This window comes from Vigna radiata, chromosome 10 (genome assembly GCF_000741045.1).
Source record: "Vigna radiata var. radiata cultivar VC1973A chromosome 10, Vradiata_ver6, whole genome shotgun sequence".
In the NCBI taxonomy this organism is placed as follows: Eukaryota; Viridiplantae; Streptophyta; class Magnoliopsida; order Fabales; family Fabaceae; genus Vigna; species Vigna radiata.
In genome coordinates this window covers 14,867,951-14,888,138 of record NC_028360.1, presented here as the reverse complement: position 1 = coordinate 14,888,138, position 20,188 = coordinate 14,867,951, and the positions used below count along the sequence as shown (strand labels likewise).

General features: G+C 30.4%; 3 protein-coding genes across 3 annotated transcripts; all 3 read left to right on the top strand.

Annotated features, from left to right (window-relative positions):
* Window positions 1-3,343: 3,343 nt before the first annotated feature.
* On the top strand, window positions 3,344-7,455 carry LOC106776229 (tonoplast dicarboxylate transporter). Its single transcript, XM_014663614.2, has 6 exons — window positions 3,344-3,963; window positions 4,726-5,203; window positions 6,207-6,250; window positions 6,356-6,451; window positions 6,525-7,038; window positions 7,129-7,455. Exons 1-6 carry the CDS (start codon window positions 3,526-3,528, stop codon window positions 7,155-7,157), a joined length of 1,599 nt encoding a protein of 532 aa, XP_014519100.1. The 5' UTR covers window positions 3,344-3,525; the 3' UTR covers window positions 7,158-7,455.
* A 2,128-nt stretch (window positions 7,456-9,583) lies between these two features.
* Window positions 9,584-12,502, top strand: LOC106774614 (tonoplast dicarboxylate transporter). Its single transcript, XM_014661660.2, has 6 exons — window positions 9,584-10,209; window positions 10,297-10,771; window positions 10,869-10,912; window positions 11,030-11,125; window positions 11,246-11,759; window positions 11,841-12,502. The coding sequence occupies exons 1-6, from the start codon at window positions 9,775-9,777 to the stop codon at window positions 11,918-11,920; spliced, it is 1,644 nt and encodes a 547-aa protein (XP_014517146.1). The 5' UTR covers window positions 9,584-9,774; the 3' UTR covers window positions 11,921-12,502.
* A 3,451-nt stretch (window positions 12,503-15,953) lies between these two features.
* On the top strand, window positions 15,954-16,555 carry LOC106775371 (cysteine proteinase inhibitor 5). Its single transcript, XM_014662488.2, has one exon. It carries the CDS (start codon window positions 16,019-16,021, stop codon window positions 16,370-16,372), a length of 354 nt encoding a protein of 117 aa, XP_014517974.1. The 5' UTR covers window positions 15,954-16,018; the 3' UTR covers window positions 16,373-16,555.
* Window positions 16,556-20,188: the final 3,633 nt, after the last annotated feature.

Genomic DNA, 20,188 nt, shown 5'->3' with positions numbered 1-20,188 from the left:
AAAAATATTTATTAAAGTAAAAGAAAGATGCTTACATGTATGCTTACATGTATTTTCCAAGTTATAACACTTAACATAAATGTTCATTTTCTCTGCAAAAAATGCAATTTATTGTTAGATATTTAATTTTTTTTTTGTAAAACAGAAAGCCCATGGGTTGGCCCTGACCCACAGAGCTTTGGGGCTTTTTAGCCCTGGAGACTTTTCTAATAAGGGACATTTTTGGTCCTGTGGGCTTTTTTGGCCCCAACCAACGTGGGCTAGAGCGAGAGCCTATAATAGGACCTCTTTCACAGTTCTAGTAGTTACGGGTTCGTAGTAGCTGCCAATAGGCGGCTTGACCATATCCGAATCCGAGTCTGCAACTGCAACTAGCTGCCGTCGTATATATGGGTGCCAAATGTTTATAAATTTCATTTCATTTTCAATTATCATAAACGTCTAAAATCAGTTTTGAAAACTTCATTTTTCTCCTAAAATCAAATTCATAATAATTTTGACTTTTCATTTTCTAACTCAGCATAAAACAATTTATATTATAAAAGACCAAATTTCATCACATATACTCAATTGATTTTAGCCCAAAAACCAAACATGGTGAGACGATAAACGCATTTATATATTTTGTAAGTATTCAATGTACAATGAAATGACGTTGATACTAAATGTTAAAAATACTTCCTGAATATGCAATTTCCAACCTCGGAGTCCCACGTATATTAAATGCATCGCAGTGTTCCATTCTGTGCCTCTCGTTCCAACATGGCAGCTTAACATCATGGCTCCACATCCGACACAACACCCACACACAATCATGCACAATTACTGTCTCTCCCTTATTTTAATATCTTTCTACTTTTTACTAATTATAACTAATTTTTACATAAATAAATAAATAAATACCACCCTTTCAAATTATTAAAACAAACACATCATGTATATCGTTTTCCAAATAAGCGAACATCCTTTGACTAATGTCATAAAATAATTTTATTTTATTAAATATCCGTGTGTATAAGTTATACTCACAATATATATAAAATTAAATACTAATATACACAATCATACATTTTATTCGTATCAATATAAATATTTTATGTCATTATCATTTAGACATCAAACACATCAACAAAATGAAAAATAATTTTTGTGTTATGTGTTTTATTTTGTCAAACTTGGTTTTCATAACAGTTAAAAATTTGTCATAACAATTAAAGTTAAATATAAAAAACTGAGAAATGATAAAAGCTGGTTCGTAAAACAGTTAAGTTTTGATTTCCACTTCATAAAAGTCATACCAGTGATTATCACTTCATTTAATTATGATTTATATGTTAATCCCTCTTACGAGAGGATAATTAACTTTACTGAGTATTAAATAAATAACAAAAATATTTTCATGGATGGAGTAAGTCGTGTTGGATCAGCATTACCATCATACAGGTGTTTGGTTATGGTCACATCCGTTTATAATACAGACTGTTATAATAATGTAAATTAAAAATATTATTAACTTAAAGAGACAATTATTGGATGCGTTGATGTAGACGAAATTAATTTAGTAGATATTGTTGATAATATTAAACGTCAATGATGATACATAGAAAAAAAAAATACAGGTTTTTAATAGAACGTGATATGAATGGTTGGGCCAGTGAGAAAGATGAAGATTGACCAATTATATTGAACAAGTAGATTAGTTGTGCCACAACACAACCACTAAAATAAAATCCATAAATAGGGTCATAGTTATCCAACACCACAAACTTCATTTTATTCAAAGCAAATTCAGTATGAAAATCAAAGCAGGACCGTATGTACATTTTTTTTTATTGATGTACCTTTTTAATATATAAACACATATTTAAACCTCCAGAAATTCTCCTCTAAGCATAAATGATCTCAATTAAGCATAAATAAAATTGTACAATACTAAAAAACAATAAAATACTTGCTCCATTCAATAGTAACTTTTGGTTTACTTAGACATTTATAATATTTTATATATTCATTTTGATATTATAATTTGAATGGGTAAGTTAATATATAATAAAAGTTAAATACTTTTTTGGTCCCAGTTTTGGTCGGTAACTTTCGAAATGGTCTCCATTTGTTTTTTCTGTTCACTTTAGTACTAAAAATCGTAATTTGTGTTCAATTTAATCCTTTTTATGTTCAAAGTCGTCCTATAGAACGTAATTTGTGTTCAATTTAGTCCTTTTCTGTAGACACAAATTACGTAAAAAAAACTAAATTAAACACAAATTACGTTTTTTAAGAGTAAAATAAACATAAAAAATAAATGAAGACAATTTCGAATGTTACCAACCAAAACTAGAAAAAAAAAGTATTTAACCTATGATAAACAAAGATTTTATCTTAAATAATAAATAAATTATTAAATGTTAATCATATAACATAAAATTATTATTTTATTTTTCTATTTTTACTCAATTCAAAGCTAATTAAATATTTTATTCATAATTCTTTATTATTTGTACGTGTAAAATGATAAAGATATGCTTTGAAATAATATCATACGAAAAAGTAATGATTTTTTTTTTTTAAATATTAGAGTTATTGTTCGTAGTATAAAAAGGTACAATTAATAAATTATCTTACTTTTAGAATATTACAAATATATTACGAAACAATAAGCTTAAAGGTAAACTAATTATATAAATTATTTTAATCAATATTTTTATTTATAATCTTAAATTAACTTAACAAAAACACTTAACAAATATAAGAAAAAAAACAAAAGTGATGAATTTTTAAAAGCCAAGAAAATAGTATAATAATAGTTATGTTTGAGTTTTCTTTTCAAAAATATTTCCGCTTTATAGTACATTTAAATTAAAAAGGATCACGTGAAAGTAACCATAAATTAATAATGATTTCCAGATTTGAGAATAACAGCAATGCCATCCATATACGAAACCTAAGAGGAAAGAGACCTCATTTCATATTTTTCTTCACATGCCAAAACTAATCACCACATACTTATAAATTAAATTCATAATAATATTATATTTTTTTCTTCGTAAATTAAAACCCTTTTACTCTCCCGTTAAAAATCACCTGCTCAGAATAACCTTTTCAATGTTTTATTCGTGTTTTTTCCTCTCTGTGGATCGGTCGTATTAAATTAATTTCTACATTTAGCATAATAGCTACCACCACTGAATTCATTAAATGGATGAAGTACCCTATCTTATAAAATACGTTCCACCTCACAAAAAACATGCTTCGTAAATTAATTAAAGATTATGTTGAATGTGCCACGTCCTTAAACAGACATCCACATCAGATTATGTCGTATGTTTGTAGATGTAAGTAATTATAATTACAACATTTCTTACGTTCATTCTCATCCAGATAAGAATAATACAACAAAAAAAGAAAACGAATTTGTTCACTAATTTTGAAAATTCAATAATAAAACCTCCACGGATACCTTATTTCTACCCAACAAAAACTTCCACGGGGAAACCATTTCTGTAACAGTTCTTGCTTCTCTGCAAGATGATCGGAGAACACACGGAGTCACATGTGTCCGATGACCACAAGGTGCCGCTTCTGCCCATTCAGGAGGCAGCGGAGGGAACACAGAGCCGCGTTTCCTTCACCTTCAAATCGATTCTAACACTGCAAAACTTCTATGTCATTCTGGGACCTCTGTTGTCCCTTTTCATATGCTTCTTCGTCAAGCTCGACGCTCCACCCACGAGCCAGAAAATGCTTGGTGTGATTGCTTGGGTTTTTACTTGGTGGGTGACCCAGGCCGTGCCGCTTCCGGTGACCTCCATGTGTCCTTTGTTTCTCTTCCCGATCTTCGGGATTGCTTCAGCTGACAGCGTGGCGCACTCCTACATGGATGATGTCATCACCCTCGTTTTGGGAAGCTTCATTCTCGCTCTCGCCGTCGAACGCTACAACGTTCACCGGAGACTGGCCTTGAATGTAAGCACCCCTCTTTGCCTTCACTTTCGTCAAAATTTTCGAACTTATTTTGCCGTCACAATTGAGTTCTCATCAGTGTCAGCGATCGGCGATCCTGAGTTTTTATTGATTCAATTTCGTGAATTCTTTTATGATTATTCACACTTTATTCTGGTTCATAAGAAAAGGTTATGTTATGTGTTTTGTCAAACGGTTTCATCGCCACGTACACTCAATTATTTGCTTTTGAAATAATAAAATTCTTGACTTTTCTCTCTCTAAGAAGGGGAAAGAAAATTTTGTATTATATAATTGAAAAATATTATTTTGAGTCACCTATTTTTTTACATTCACACTATTTCTATTTATCTTTTATCTTTTTTAAAAAATATAAATTTTTATAACTATTTTACTCTTATATATTAAATTATTCTATTATTTCTTTTACTTATAATACTTAAGTAGTCGTAATCATTAAATAGAATACGTAAAAAACAAAGAAAAAATATTATATTTAATCTTTCATACTGTTTTTGTTTTTTAATTAACATTGGAAAGGATTTATGAGAAGATACATAAAGAGTATGAAATTAGTGTTTTTCTATTTGTGGCTGGCTTAAAATGTGAGATCATATTTTATTAAATAAGATATATTAGGTGGTGGCAAAGAGGCCATGTTCTTTTTTTTTTTTTTTTAGTTTTTTTATTTTCTATAGTGGCAAAGAAAAAATCATTGTCTTAGGAAGTGTGATATGATTTGTGAACGTGGGATGGGGCCTGCAGGTAACGTTGGTGTTTTGTGGCGATCCGGTGAATCCAGCGCTGTTACTGTTGGGGCTATGTGCGACGATATTCTTCGTGAGCATGTGGCTGCACAACGTGGCGACGGCGGTGATGATGATGCCGGTGGCGACGGGGATCGTGCAGCGGCTGCCTGCGGTGCACGAGCAGTCGGAGGCGCTGAACAAGTTCAGCCGCGCGGTGATTCTGACGGTGGTGTACGCGACGCCGATTGGGGGAATAAGCACTCTAACGGGAACGGGTGTGAACTTAATAATAATCGGAATGTGGAAGAGCCTCTTCCCCGAAGCAAAACCAATAAGCTTCAACACGTGGTTCTTCTACGGTTTCCCTGTGGCTATTCTCATCCTCATTTGTTTCTGGTGCATACTCTGTCTCCTCTATGTGCCCAAAGGTTCTGCTCGTGCTTTGTCTTCTTACTTGGATAGAACTCACTTGAAAAGGGACCTTGAAGCTCTTGGTAAGTTTCTCACTTCAACCCTTTACTTTACTCACCAGATTATGCAAGTAGAAATACAATGCTGAAGCCGCAGAAAAAACCTTCCCAGGCTTCACCCTTCTCGCTTCCATCTCCTCTTTTCTTTTACTTCCATTTGCATACGTGTCCTCTTCTTCATTTGCATCCACTAGCTTGTGCTTATCTGGCAAGCACGACACCTGTCACCTCAATCTACCAATTTTCTCAACAAAAAAAATTACAAAAATAAATATGTTCTAATTAATTAGCTAACCTAGTACACAAAGCGTCAACTTCAATCATCCACACCACACAATGGAAAATGAATATAAGGAACAACCTTAGATAGGGAATGTGGAACACGTTGAGACATTCTTTTTTAAAACAATACCACTTTTTTTAAGGACTTACAATTTTTAAATTATTTTAACATTAACATTATGATATTTAATGTAATTCAGAGAAATCTTTAATGTATATTTCTATCATAATTATAATAAAAAAGTTATATTTAATAACTTGTTAATAATACTTTTCAAGAAATACAGCTCCAATGAACATATAACAGCTTGTAAAACTATTACAGAACTTAATAGTTCTTTATTTTATTTATTTATTTTGTATAATTTGATTGATGAAGTTTTTGAATATAAATTGTTAAATTTAGATAGAAAGTGAAAAAAAAGACACTGGCACAATAAAAGCAAGTAAAGTTTAAAACTTTTGTTTTTTCTTCTTACTTCAATATTATTTACATATATATAGTTGTCCTGTTGAAGAGGTTCTGGCCGACCTCATCGTACGAAGTAGGTGAGAGAGATAATTGACATGTTTGGAACGAGCATCCCATCCCATGGAAGTTGCTCGGTGCATGTTAGCGATGCACATTATCGACACGTCTCGTGTGTCCTTTACAGCTTTATCGATTAATAGTAGAAAAGAAAAATACTATAGACATGTCCTGCAAAAAGTTAAAGCAAATGCATTACTTTACTGATTTTTGCAGGTCCCATGGCTTTTGCTGAGAAGATGGTGTTGTCTGTTTTTGGGGTATGCAAGTCTAAATATATACGTTTTAAATTACTAAATTTAATATCGGATTACGTTAATGTGTTTTCAATTAAGGCATTAATTAAAGTGAAATGGTGAACACAGTTGCTGATCGCATTATGGATGACAAGAAGAATCACAGATGACATTCCTGGATGGGGATCTTTGTTCCACGGCCTTGTTGGAGATGGAAGTGTCAGTGTAAGTATTGTGTTTTTGAGTCATCAGACAAAAAATTGTAGTCATCAATTAATGAGACAGAACGAAAATGTAGGTTATGGTTGCTGTTTTATTGTTCATAATCCCAAACATGAAGCAAGAAGGGGAGAAGCTAATGAGCTGGAATGACTGCAAAAGGTTACCTTGGAACCTGATTTTGCTTCTGGGAGCTGGTTTTGCCATAGCTGATGGAGTACAATCCAGTGGCTTAGCAGATGTGCTTTCACAAGCCTTGGATTTCTTGGAAGATGCTCCATACTTGGCCATTGTTCCTGCTGTTAGTCTAATATGTAGCATTATTACTGAGTTCATCACCTCCAACGATGCCACTGCTACCCTTCTTGTGCCACTTCTTTATCACATAGCCAGAACTATGCATGTGAATCCGCTTCTACTCATGGTACCTGGAGGAATAGCAACCGAGTTTGCTTTCTGGCTTCCAACTTCAACACCTTCAAATGTAGTTGGCTTTGCCACTGGACACATAGAAATCAAAGACATGCTCAAAGTTGGTGTACCACTCAAGGTTGCTGGGATTCTTGTGCTATCTCTTCTAATGCCTTCACTAGGTGAGTTACCTACCATATCTGCTCCGGTTGACAGATGCTTTAAGAAAATTCAATAATGTTTCTGACGTCCAAGTAATTTTGTTGTTGCAGGGACATTTGTTTTTGGATCAAATCCATAAGTGACATTGCAAAATGTTGTTTGTCTATAGGAGATGAACGGAAGTTTAAATGTGCAGGGTACCCTGGGGAGATATCAACAGTGCAAAAGAGAAGAGATAGAAACAATTTCATCTCTTTCCTTGTTGCTTTTATTTTGTATTTGTTTATAATTTTTTACAGGGATACGATATAAATAGGAGGAGATTCCAACTATTGTAAAACTTTATACCAGTACCAGAAGAAGGGAATTGATTTCTTCTTTTCTTTTTCTATGTAAAATGCATTTTGTTGATTAGAATGTGTTGAAGTTCCTGTTGATATGCTTGCATTTTGGCTTTATAATTTTGCAACGGACCTTAAATATCCTTAACCAACTAACTTATGTTCTGTGATGATAACAAAATGGTCATGAACAAAACAGAAAAAATTGATGATACAAAAAATTGATTTATAACTATTTTTTTAATGAATATATTTTTTATTATAAGAGATATTGACCAATAATTAATTCGAACAATAATACAAGTCTTATTAAATAGTAGTAAAAATTACGAAAAAAAAAAAGAACTATAAAACTTGAAAAATAAGATGAAATTAATTTGTAAAGAACAAGAGGCTAAAAATAGTATGTAATACAATTTGAACGATGAATTTGAAAATAGTAAAAGTATGATAATGAAAGTTAATATTTTCAAACATATAAACTCTCAGTATTGAAGTTGTGTTTGTCATTTTTTCTATAGAGGGAAAAATAATTAATTATTATATTCTTAATCTTTTCACCAATTTTATATTTTAATAGAATCTATATAGTAAAAATGTTCAACTGTCTTATCACTTAATCTTGTTTTTATAACTTTTTTATCACTTTATATAAAGGCACGTTCTATTATGATTGACATGACATCCATTTGTCTACCAATGATAAAATATTTGATTCTACGTTCCAAATTATTATTTTACTTAGTTCATTAATAATAGACAAATAAAGTTTATATCTTTTTTGACACATCAAATTCATAAGGTTGTAATTTATTCTCTAGCTGAATCTTCTTTTTGGGTAGAAAAAAGTTGAAAATTGAAATTTTTTAACATGATTACAAAATGACTTGCATATTTAAGATCTAAAGTTGTGTTCAAAAAGCTCAATAATACTTTCACAAATTTGAAATTGAATTATTTTAACCAATAATTTATAATTGTCTTGAGGTTATGATTAAATACGTTTTTAATTTTTAAATTAAATATTTTTTTTCAAACTTTGATATAATTTATTATTTAAATTTTAAAAATAAATAAATATAATGTTTTAAACCTCTAACAATATTAACTTTTTTTTCTTGTTAAAATATTTTTAAATTATTATTTGAGCTTAAATGTAAATTGTGTAAGTAATTCAAATATTAGTTATGTTTAAGAGTTAAAAAAATTATATTTATTCAATTTTAAAATTTTATCATTAAAACATAATGAATTTCAATTTTAAGAAAAAAAATAAATTTAACTCTTAAATAATATGGTAATTGACTTATGACTGCTGTTTCAGAATAAAACGAGTTAAAGATGTATAATTAAAACTAGTGACTACAATATTTAAAAGTAAATAAAATCTTAAAATTCATGCTGTAATCTGTAATGCATAACAGCATGCTTTACGAAAAAGTACTTGTCCAGAAGTTATTAACAAATTAGGTAAATTCAAACTTTGAGTTATAAAGTTTTATATATTTTTTTATTGTATGTATGCAATTTTTTTATATGCATTCTAAGTGGAACATGTACAAACAGTAAGACCATTTTCTTACGCAAGAATGACATTTCGATTAGTTTATATTATTATTGTTGTTGAGACTAGTTCTTTGAGCATGAGTACACGGAAAAAGTATCTTTTAACAATTTTTTTACATTGTGATTCGTCTGTTTCAAATACATTTTTAAAATAAATTTAAATAGATTAATAAAATAATAATACGTATTCTGTTGTAAAAAAATTGTTAAAAAAAAATTATTAAAATATCATTATCCGGAATATATTGCAGGTATAAATATGTACTATTCAAAGCAATTAATTTTGTTATTGTTTTTATTTTCATATTATGTTTTATCTCTTTTCCATTCTCTTATTACACGTGGGGTTTACTAATTTCTTTCTCTTTTAAATGTTTACATTTTAATCTTATGTTGTATATGCTTCTAATAAAGGATAATATTTTTACTTCATAATTTCATCCCCGTTTATAATATTATTTCCATAAATTCACACCCTCTAAGAAAATTAGAAAAATAATTTAAAATAATAAATTTGCAATAACTTGTATTATTATATTAGAACTATACCAAACTCAAATTAGACTAAAAAAACAATTCTTGTTTAAAAATTGTAAGTAAAAATGTTTGAAAAAGATATAAGTGATGATTGATTCATTTACTAAGATTCATGATATTAGCATTGACCAATAAACTCTATAGAACAATTAGCAAAAATTCATGTAAATCCTATAAAAAAATATAGCCACGCAAAAGGCACCATAACTGGAACAACAGGAACTATAATAATGACACTACTAATTAAGCTCATTTAATCCGAACACCTCCCGGCAAATCCATCCTCGGCGACAGTTTCTAGTTCTGTCCAAGATGATCGGAGAACAAACTCCGTTACCTGCTTCCGATGATCACGGAGCACCGCTTCTCCCTGTTCAGGAGGCGATGGAAGGAACACAGAGCACTGTCTCCTTCACCATGAAATCAATTCTAACACTACAAAACTTCTATGTCCTTTTGGGACCTTTCTTCACCCTTGTCATATGCCTCTTCGTGAAGCTCGAACCTCCCAGTAGCCAGAAAATGCTTGGCGTGGCTGCTTGGGTGTTCACATGGTGGATAACGCAAGCCGTACCGCTTCCGGTGACCTCCTTGTGTCCTTTGTTTCTATTCCCCATCTTCGGAATTGCTTCAGCTGATAGCGTGGCGCACTCCTACATGAACGATCTCGTCACGCTCATTTTGGGAAGCTTCATTCTCGCTCTCGCCGTGGAACGATACAACGTTCACCGGAGACTGGCCTTGAATGTTAGTCACTCACTCTTTTTGTTGCCTTCCACTTCAATTTAACGCATTAGTATATATTTGTGAGCCAACATGACGTGGAGCATACAGGTAACTTTGCTGTTTTGTACCGATCCGCTGAATCCGGCGCTGCTATTGTTGGGGCTATGTGCGACGATATTCTTGGTGAGCATGTGGATGCTGAACGTGCCCACGGCGGTGATGATGATGTCGGTGGTGATGGGGATGTTGCAGCGGCTGCCGCCGATGGAGGAGCAGTCAGAGGAGATGAGAAAGTTCTGCAAAGCGGTGGTTCTGACGGTGGTGTACGCGACGCCAATCGGAGGGATGAGCACTTTGACGGGTACGGGTGTGAACTTGATAATAAGTGGGATGTGGAATCTTTTTCCCGAGGGAAAGGCAATAAGCTTCAACACATGGTTCTTCTTCGGTTTCCCCGCTGCTCTCCTCATTCTCATTTGTTTTTGGTGCATCATCTGCCTCCTCTATCTGCCCAAAGGAACTTCTCCTGCTTTGTCTTCTTATTTGGGTAAAGTTCATCTCAGAAGAGACCTCCAAGATCTTGGTAAGTTTCATCCTTTCTCTTTCTTTCTGCCAAACTTCCATTTCTGTTATGTATATATATCCGAATCAAATGGAATTGTTTTATGGTTTGTTTGTAGGTCCCACAACTTTTGCTGAGAAAATGGTGATGTCTATATCTGGGGTATGTATACTTAAATATGCCTTATGAATTTTTATATCTGATATGATATGATGAAGGAACATAATGTGTTCTCAAATAAACAAGTACCACATTATTAAAACACTATGGTAAATACAGTTGCTTATAATACTATGGATGACAAGAAGAATCACCGACGACATTCCTGGATGGGGTGTTTTATTCCATGGACTTGTTGGAGATGGATCTGTCAGTGTAAGTAGTCTCTAAGAGTTTTTAGTTTTTAGTTCATAATAATAGAACTCATCACACAAAAATTTTATCTTAAACTAATGAAACAAAATGAGGCTTCTTTGTATGTGCAATGTAATGCAGGTTATGGTGGCTGTCTTATTGTTCATAATCCCAAACATGAAGCGAGAGGGGGAGAAGCTGATGAGCTGGAATGACTGCAAAAAGTTACCTTGGAACCTCGTTTTGCTTTTTGGAGCTGGTTTTGCCATAGCTGATGGCGTACAATCTAGTGGCTTAGCAGACTTTTTGTCAGGGATCTTGAATTGCTTGCAAGACATTCCATACATAGCCATTGTTCCTGCTGTTTGTGTAATATCTAGTATTATTACTGAGTTCATCACCTCGAATGCTGCTACTGTCACTCTTCTTGTCCCACTTCTTTATCAAATAGCCATAACTATGCATGTGCATCCACTTATGCTCATCATCCCTGGAGGAATAGCAACAGAGTTTGCTTTCTGGCTTCCAACTTCAACGCCCTCAAATGCACTTGGAATCGCTAGTGGACACATAGAAATTAAAGACATGTTCAAAGTAGGTGTGCCACTCAAGGTGGCTGGGATTGTTGTGTTGTCTCTTCTCATGCCGTCACTAGGTGCGTTTCCTACCTTCCATGGACAAATGCTTTTGCCTGAAAAGATGTCTTTTTGCATCTAATCAAGTTTTGTTGTTGCAGGAACTATTGTTTTCGGAATAAATAACGATACTCAAAAACTGATATTGATGAAGGAAAACTCTTGGTTAGCAGCAAATTGATCTCTTCACCCACTTCTACTTTGTTTTATAAATTTTGGTTGAATCTAGTATTGATTTTTTTACGACAATGGGTAGATTTTCAGAAGAAATTATGAAACTCGGCAAATTTTGAAAATATTACATCCAGTAGACAAATCATGCAGGAGGTCACGATTTTACGCATAGAAGTCGTGTAGCCCTGACGAGTTTCATAAGTTAATTCGTCAATGCATCCCCTAACTAACGACTTCCAATTTGAAAGAAGTCATTTACCCCAAAGACGACGTCCCTGCGAAAATCGTGTATCTCAACTCGTTTTCTAATGAATATATTGACGAATTGACTTATGAAACTGATTACGAGGATACTTTTCTCTGTGTTCACGACTTATCTATTGTTTGTAATATTTTCAAAATCTGTCCAGTTTTGTAATTTCTTCTGAAAATGTATCCACTGTTGTAAAAAAAACCTCTATTATCATTCCCAGAACACTCTTACATGTGCATTGATGCCTCGTGCTCTATTTACCAAATAAGCGGTATGTAAGAAGATATGAATAACCAAAGAGGCATACAAATTCATATCTTTATTTTATTTGGACAATTTTTATTCTTTCTAATTGAGTATTTCTTTACATTAATAAAGTAATATGATTTTAGTCATTAAACTTTTATGCAAAATTAAATATTTTTGTCATAAATTTGAAACAGTTTTTAAACTTTAAAAATAAATAAAATAAAATAAATCTTTTTACATATGATGTTTTAAGTTAACTATTGAATTATTTAACAGTTTGACACATTTCAGTTTAAATATTAGTTTAGAATGTTATTTAATAAATAAAAAATTAATATCTTTAGGTTAAAAGAATTATATGAATTCATTTTTAAAATTTACTAACTAAAATATATCGAGATTTGGATTATAGATGAATTTTAATTTTAAGTCAAGTTTAGATACTATAAAAATATTTAAACTTTATAATAATAATATAAATAACAGAATAATTAATTTAAATTAATACTTATATTTTAAATTATTTTTGTATTAGGTTAGTTACTGTTAGTATTGTATTAACATTTGTAACATTTGTTGTCAAAGAAGAACAACATCATTGTGGAAAGAAGAGTAAAATGATGGGAAAAGAAAAGAATGAAAAACGAAAAGTGTCGTTTGAGAATAAAAAAAATGAAAATGAGAAAGATGTAATGGGAAATGTGTGTTGGGAATTGTTAACTCTGATGTGTGAGAAAAAGGGTTGAGAAAAACGAAAGAGGTAAATAAGAACTTTCGAGATTTTTATTCTTTTATCTATAAAAATAAAAATTATTAAAATATTTAATTTTAAACGTAAAATCTATGATTTATTAAAATATTTTTATTTATTAAAACCGATACACAGTACTAAAACAAGAAATATGTGTAGCAATAACTTTTACTTTATTTGCAGGTAAACCTAGCAGTAATAATAACTTCAATCTTCTTTGTACTGGATTTTATGTTAACTTTTTTACATGTATTATGAAAATGTATATGCGTATAAGTTATTAATAATTAATAATGATATTAACATTTGAAATTCTTCTTTTATTTAATAACTACTAATTAATATTTCACGTATCAACAATAAAGTCAAATTCATAGAAGATGAGAACAAACAACATTGGCAGAATTACTTCTCTACTATATGCAAACTAAAGAAAGGATTAATTACAATAAAATTATGCAGGAAAAAAATAATGTAATTTATGATCTAAAGACTTATTTTATAAATATTTCTAACAAAATAAAAAAATTACAGATTAAAGTTAAGTAGATATATATTATTTATATATTTAAAAAAAAATTATTTATTTAATTTTTTATTCGGAAAAAACGTGTACTCATTGTGGCGTGTATTAGTGGATAGTCATCATGTGATAGGGAGGAAGGTGGAGTTGGATGTCTGGATTTGTAGGCTGCAGCACATAGTTCCTTTTCAAATTTATCTATATGTTATATTAGTTATTATTATCATTATTATTATTATTACTTTATTATCTGTGATTCTTTCATTAGTGCACATGGTTTTGTCCATGCAGGCCCATCCATTATTTTGACTATCAAATTTTATTTTAAGTTAAATGTGGGCAATTTCAATTATATAAAAAATACTTTATTAATTCAAATATTTGACTACGGGAATAAAGAATATTTTAAAGTACCTTTTAAAAATATGATAAATATTTTACGTTCATTTCCTAAAACCAATTCTAAAACCATTTGAAAACAAAAAAGTACTATGGATCCAACATCCTATCTCTAGAAACAAAGAAGTGTTTTTTATTAATTAAACATTATTTTACAATGCAATTTTTTACTTTCTATTACTAAATGGAAGTGTTAAAAATTGTTTTACTCAATAGGTTTATTTTCTTTAATATTTTTTATCGAGTAATAAGTGAATGAATTAAAGAAAAGTATATAAGAATACAGCCATGCTGTAGATTTTATCTTACTACTTACGATACCTAAACCTTTTTTGGTTATATACGTAACTTGACAAGTACCACGTTGTCATGTGGGTGATACAACAGTGTTAGATAATTCACTTCGACTCAATCCGATTCACTATGGATTGACTATTTAATGAATGAATTCAACTCGATTTATTTATTAGTGAGTTAAAAAAAATTGAATATAACTCGATCTATTATAGGTTGTTGGTTTAAATGGATTGGCTCATTGATTCACTTAACTTTATTTTCATCATTTATTTCTAAGATTCTTATAATATGTTATTTTAGTCCATCAAATTGAAAAAGTGATAATTGAACCAATTGATATAAAAGAAAATAAAACAATAATAATTGGATCAACTGATGTAAAAGAAAATGAAACAAAAGAACTATCTTGTTACATATTATAAGTTATGAAGCATAAATTTTTGCCAATTTACTTTAATGAGACATACACAACCATTTGACCAAGAAACTACATATAGTCATTAACAAAAATACCAGCACAACACGAGAAGCTCTACAGTAAAGGTTATGTGTTTTGAATAATTAATTTAATTAATTTGATTTCAATAAAAAAATAGGATTTGAATAATTAATTTAATTAATTTGATTTCAATAAAAAAAAATAGGTGGATTGGTGAACCAACCTGATTCACCACGAGTTCAATTCCGGTGAGTCAGGTTCTTAACAAGCCGGGTCAAAATTGACTCACATCAAATTTTTACATTATTTTCTAACCTAACTCATCTCAAACCCATGATAAAATAGATTGACTCAAGAGTTTCAATCCATTTTAATATAAAATATTATGGTCTTTGGTAATATCACTTTATTATAAAACTTACGAAAACATTAATTGAAAATACTAATAAAAATATTTTTCATTCCATTAAATATCAATAGGATACATATTACATAATAAATAAAATAAGAATTTCATTTCTATATACTTTAAATTAATTAAAATTTATTACAGATAATTTTTAAATTCATTATCACAAAACTTACACATCTTAATTATCTCCGAACCGTGATGTACAGAGAAGAAATTTCAAAAAGTTATGAATGAGTTTGACGGTTAGATATGAATTAATAATTAAAAAAAAACGTCAGAAATGGTGTCCAGAAATATGTTTATGTATATTTATGAAATATATATTTTTATTTATTTTTAGAATTATAATATTAACAATTTTTTTTATAATAAATTAGGTATTATTATTTTATTAATCAAAACATACTCATCATCGATTATCACATGTTATAAAAAAGTTATTAAAAAAATTTGTTAAAAAAATATTTTTCTTATTTTTTAATTTGTATTTTAATATGAATTTCAGTAAGATAATTAAAACTGAAAATATCTATTTATAAAGTTGTACAAAATTAGTTACTATCTATATACGCCTTTCTCATTTTTAGATGTTAAGTAAACCACTGTTATTTTTAACTAAAATAATCTTATCCCTTAACGCAGAATTTAACCATTTCAGAAACGCGGTTTTACTAACAATAGGAATTCGGAGACCTAGAAAGTTCACACAAAACCCCAATATATACCGTCTTCTTCCTCTGCTGTAAACACGAACAACCTCTCCTTAACGGAAATCCAAATCTATGATTATCACGATGAAACACCATTGCCTTCTTCTCCTCTCTCTTATGTTGGTGTCTTACGCCACGCGGTCTGAAGGGGCGCTCGGCGGGTGGGAGGCCATCAAGGACGTGAAAGAGCAGCACGTGGTGGAGATCGCGGAGTATGCAGTGAGTGAGTACGATAAACGTTCTGGTGCGAAGCTGAAGCTGGTGAGCGTGTTGAAGGGGGAGACCCAGGTGGTGGCCGGCACCAACTACCGCCTGGTGTTGAAGACGAAGGGCGGATCCGCCACCACCAATTACGAGGCCGTTGTGTTGGAGAAAGCTTGGCTCAAGTTCAAAAACCTCACTTCCTTTAAACCCCTTCCCGCCTAGATAACAATCCCCATCTTCATTTCACTCCAGTTGAGTTGTGCTCTTTTCTCTATTATGAAATCCATTCCCACCTAATTTCTTGTTTTTGTTCCTCAATAAAACTGGGATGTGCTTGAGTTTGTAATAGTTAATGTAATTATTGTTGTATAATATAATGGATATTCTTCTATCCTTCTATCCTCACTCTGCCTTCATTTATGATTTCTGATCTGTGTACTAGAAAAATTCATAAGCTTCTGGTGTGATTGTTGAACAAGTTGAGTAAATTTTGATGATGAAATGAATTATTAATGTGGTATTTAGAGCCTCTGGTTTCAAGGTGTAGGGTCATTTTCGTTTAAACCTGCCAACGTTTTTTTCTTTGCCCTGATATATTAAATTACGGCGGACTCTACGGTGACCAGTCACCCAAATCAGTGGACCAGGAAGATCGTACTCTCCGGTGACTAAAACCTGTTACAAATGATTAATTTTAATTTATAGATTAAATAAGTTATAATTCATTTTTCAAATTAATTATAAAATATTAATAGATGTACAATCTTTATTTTTTCTTTGTCAGCCTCGTTGTTACATTGAATGTGTTATAATGACAAATTAGTAAGAATAAATCATTTCGCTTTATGAATAGAGACAGAAACATGTCACCTAATATTCACTAAAAATCATATAACAAAGCAGCACGCATCAGATATAAAACACATTTTTTTCATTAAGAAATTTCTAAGTAGATTAATATTTTTTTTATGACAAAAAATGGGTCACAACTAATATAAAGGGAAACCTACTGTAAAGGAAGTGTGTGGGGGCTTGGGCAATAATTGAATAAATAAATAGTTCAAATGTGTGAATGGGAGAGTTGGAAAGAACCTTATCGGTCTAGTGATAAATTGGGTTTTTTTTTAACGAAATAGGGTAAATTTATTTTAAAAATTATACATATGTGATTCTTTAAAAAACAAAATACAAAAGGGATTAAGTTAAAAATACTATCCTTTATGTTTTTTATATATCAATATAAAAATAATAATTAATTTATATTACTATATATTGTTAGAAAAATATCTATTATTTGCATGATTATTTTTCAAAATTTTTTAAAGACAATTTAAAAAAAAATACTTGTGATTTTCATTCTCAGATATTTTTCATAAAAAAAATATATTTTTAGAACTATTTTTTGCAATAAATAGTTCTAAAGTTGTTAAAGGAGATGACTACTTCAATTTGAAACCTATTACAATAAATCTGTCAAAGGAGTTAAAATAAATTAATACTAAAGTTGTTAAAGCGTATGACAACTTCAGTTAAAAATAATAATTCATATTAAAATGAGAGGTGAGCACAATTTCAAATAAAATATGAAGTCGATAATGACTTGCATAAGTTCTCTTATACAGAAGTTTTAACTGAAATAGTTAGTGTGGAGTACAATTTCTTCTCATTAATTAGTGTTTAATCTAATTACATTTTTAATCAAATTATGTTGGGTGACTTGAACTTGCACAGAAATTGTCATTACATGTTAAGACTTCATCACGATGATCAAAACCTGTGCATTCCTCTGGCGACTTCTTTCAAACAATGTTGGCATTACGTCTTGTAAAATTTTTAAAACGAGAACCATTTGTATAATTTTCAAAATAAATTAACTTCGTTTAGTAAAGAAATGGATATACTATTAAGAATTATGTACGTCTTATTTCAAAATATGTTATCATTATGAACATACAATATTATATTTTATTATAGATTAATTAACCTTTTAAGTACACCATATATTTAATCTAAGTCTTCATTAAAATAAATTATGCTATATGTTTTTAATTGGGTTCTTTTGCAACCTCAATTAACATCATAAATTTAAACCATAATAAAAACAAAGTTTTAAAATGAGAATTGTTCCAGTATATAGGGTTCAAAATCGAGATGTCAGAGTTCCACCCCTCCTTCCAATCGACCAACTTGTTGGTTCTCTTGAATACTGAAGGGGGTGTCCTGCAAAGAAAACATTCCGACACTTAAGTTAGATAAGTCTCCAGGAAATTGGGTGAATCTTATTATTAAAAAAGTGCGTATACCTGACCAAGGGTTTCCTATTTATAAACCACGCGTTCATAACTGACCATTAATTTCCGTAAACCGATCTTTCGTTACTTTTTCATTGAAACTAATAAATGCTTCTCAGCACCACTACCATTATAGCTTTAAGTCCCTTGTACGTTCGATTCCACCGATCATCCTGCATGTAGGCTTTACTCCCTCCGATCCCTCCGATCGGTCTGACCGACCCCTTACATTACAAGAATTATTTTATTGAATTAACTAAAAGTCGCTTCGAACCTTATTCACTTTTATATCAAATAGATTTTCACATGTATAAAAACATAAAAACTCGTTATAAAAAACCATTTTTTACTAATAATTTATATGTTTACATGTTTAAGACTTACACTATTTGTAGCATTATGGTATATTCAAGAATTATAAATAATACATGCATGAATCATGAACAGTATTTCCTAAAATCTTATGCTTCCAATCAGTTTTTCTAGAATGTTATTTTAAAAAATTTTAAAGCTTGGAGCCACTCTACAAATTGTCAATAAAACAAAAAAAAAAAATATTGCAGAGGTTCTTCTACAGTGTTACGGCGTTGAGAGATAGAAATTACTGTCACTACATCATCTATCAAAAAAATATTATAGAATTTGTATTATTTGTTTGTACATCTCCATTTACGAGACTAAGATGCTTAACACTAAAAAAAAATTTAATTAAATAAAGTAATATATGGACTGAAATAACTAGGAAGGAAAATAAACAGCTAAAATGATTAGAAATTACACAATTCAGTTATGCAGTTGTTAATTAAAATGTTAATTTATACCATTAAATGTTGTCAGCCTATAGAAGAATCATATCAAAATATGAAAACATGATCGAGATAAATAAGGCAACAATGAACAAATTTGAACATAAAAAAACAAGAAAGAGAGACTGATTAAGAAAATCTGTCTCCAGCAAAGTTTGTTCAAGGAAAAAAAATGCAGAGAAAATGGTAGGTTGGGTTTTTAGTTCAAAATACTTTAACTAAAATTGACCACATTAAATTTGGTCCACAGAAGTTAAGAACAAAAAACCTTCGTTGCAAAAACCAAAATATTGTTGTAATACAATTTAAATTTGTTATCATACTGTCGGGTCATTTTTCCACACTTCAAATACACCTTTATCTATATAGTCCACAAAATGAACAAAAATATTGAATTAAAATAAGAAAATAAAAATTAAAGACTACGTAAAACTTGATATGATATATAAAAGCGAATATATCTTCTAGTTTTTAAAAATATATTCTTAATTATCTTTTGTGGAAATAATTATTTATTATATTTTACTTTCTACAACTGACCTTATCTCTCGCCTCATATTATTCTCTTCCTAGTAAAAAAAAAACTTGCAAACATTTGAATTCTTAGAAAATAATTAAAAATAAACACAATTTATGTTATTTAAAAATTTATATATTAAAAATTGATTAGAATGGAACTATACATTAAAAAAATATTATAAGTTTGACAGTGATGGAATTGAAGTGTTGTTTAGTTCATTTGGTTACTTATGACAGCAGTTGAGTTTTTATAATAGTAAGTTAAGTTTTGCTAAGTGAGTGTATTTTGTGTTTGGCTGAAACTGGAGCCAGTAAATAAAATTGAGATGAATTATGAAAGCAAGAGGGTTGTTTTTTCTGGTATTAGTGTGAGGTCCAATCTCAATCGGCTACCTCATCTTTTACTTTCATCCATGTTCAGT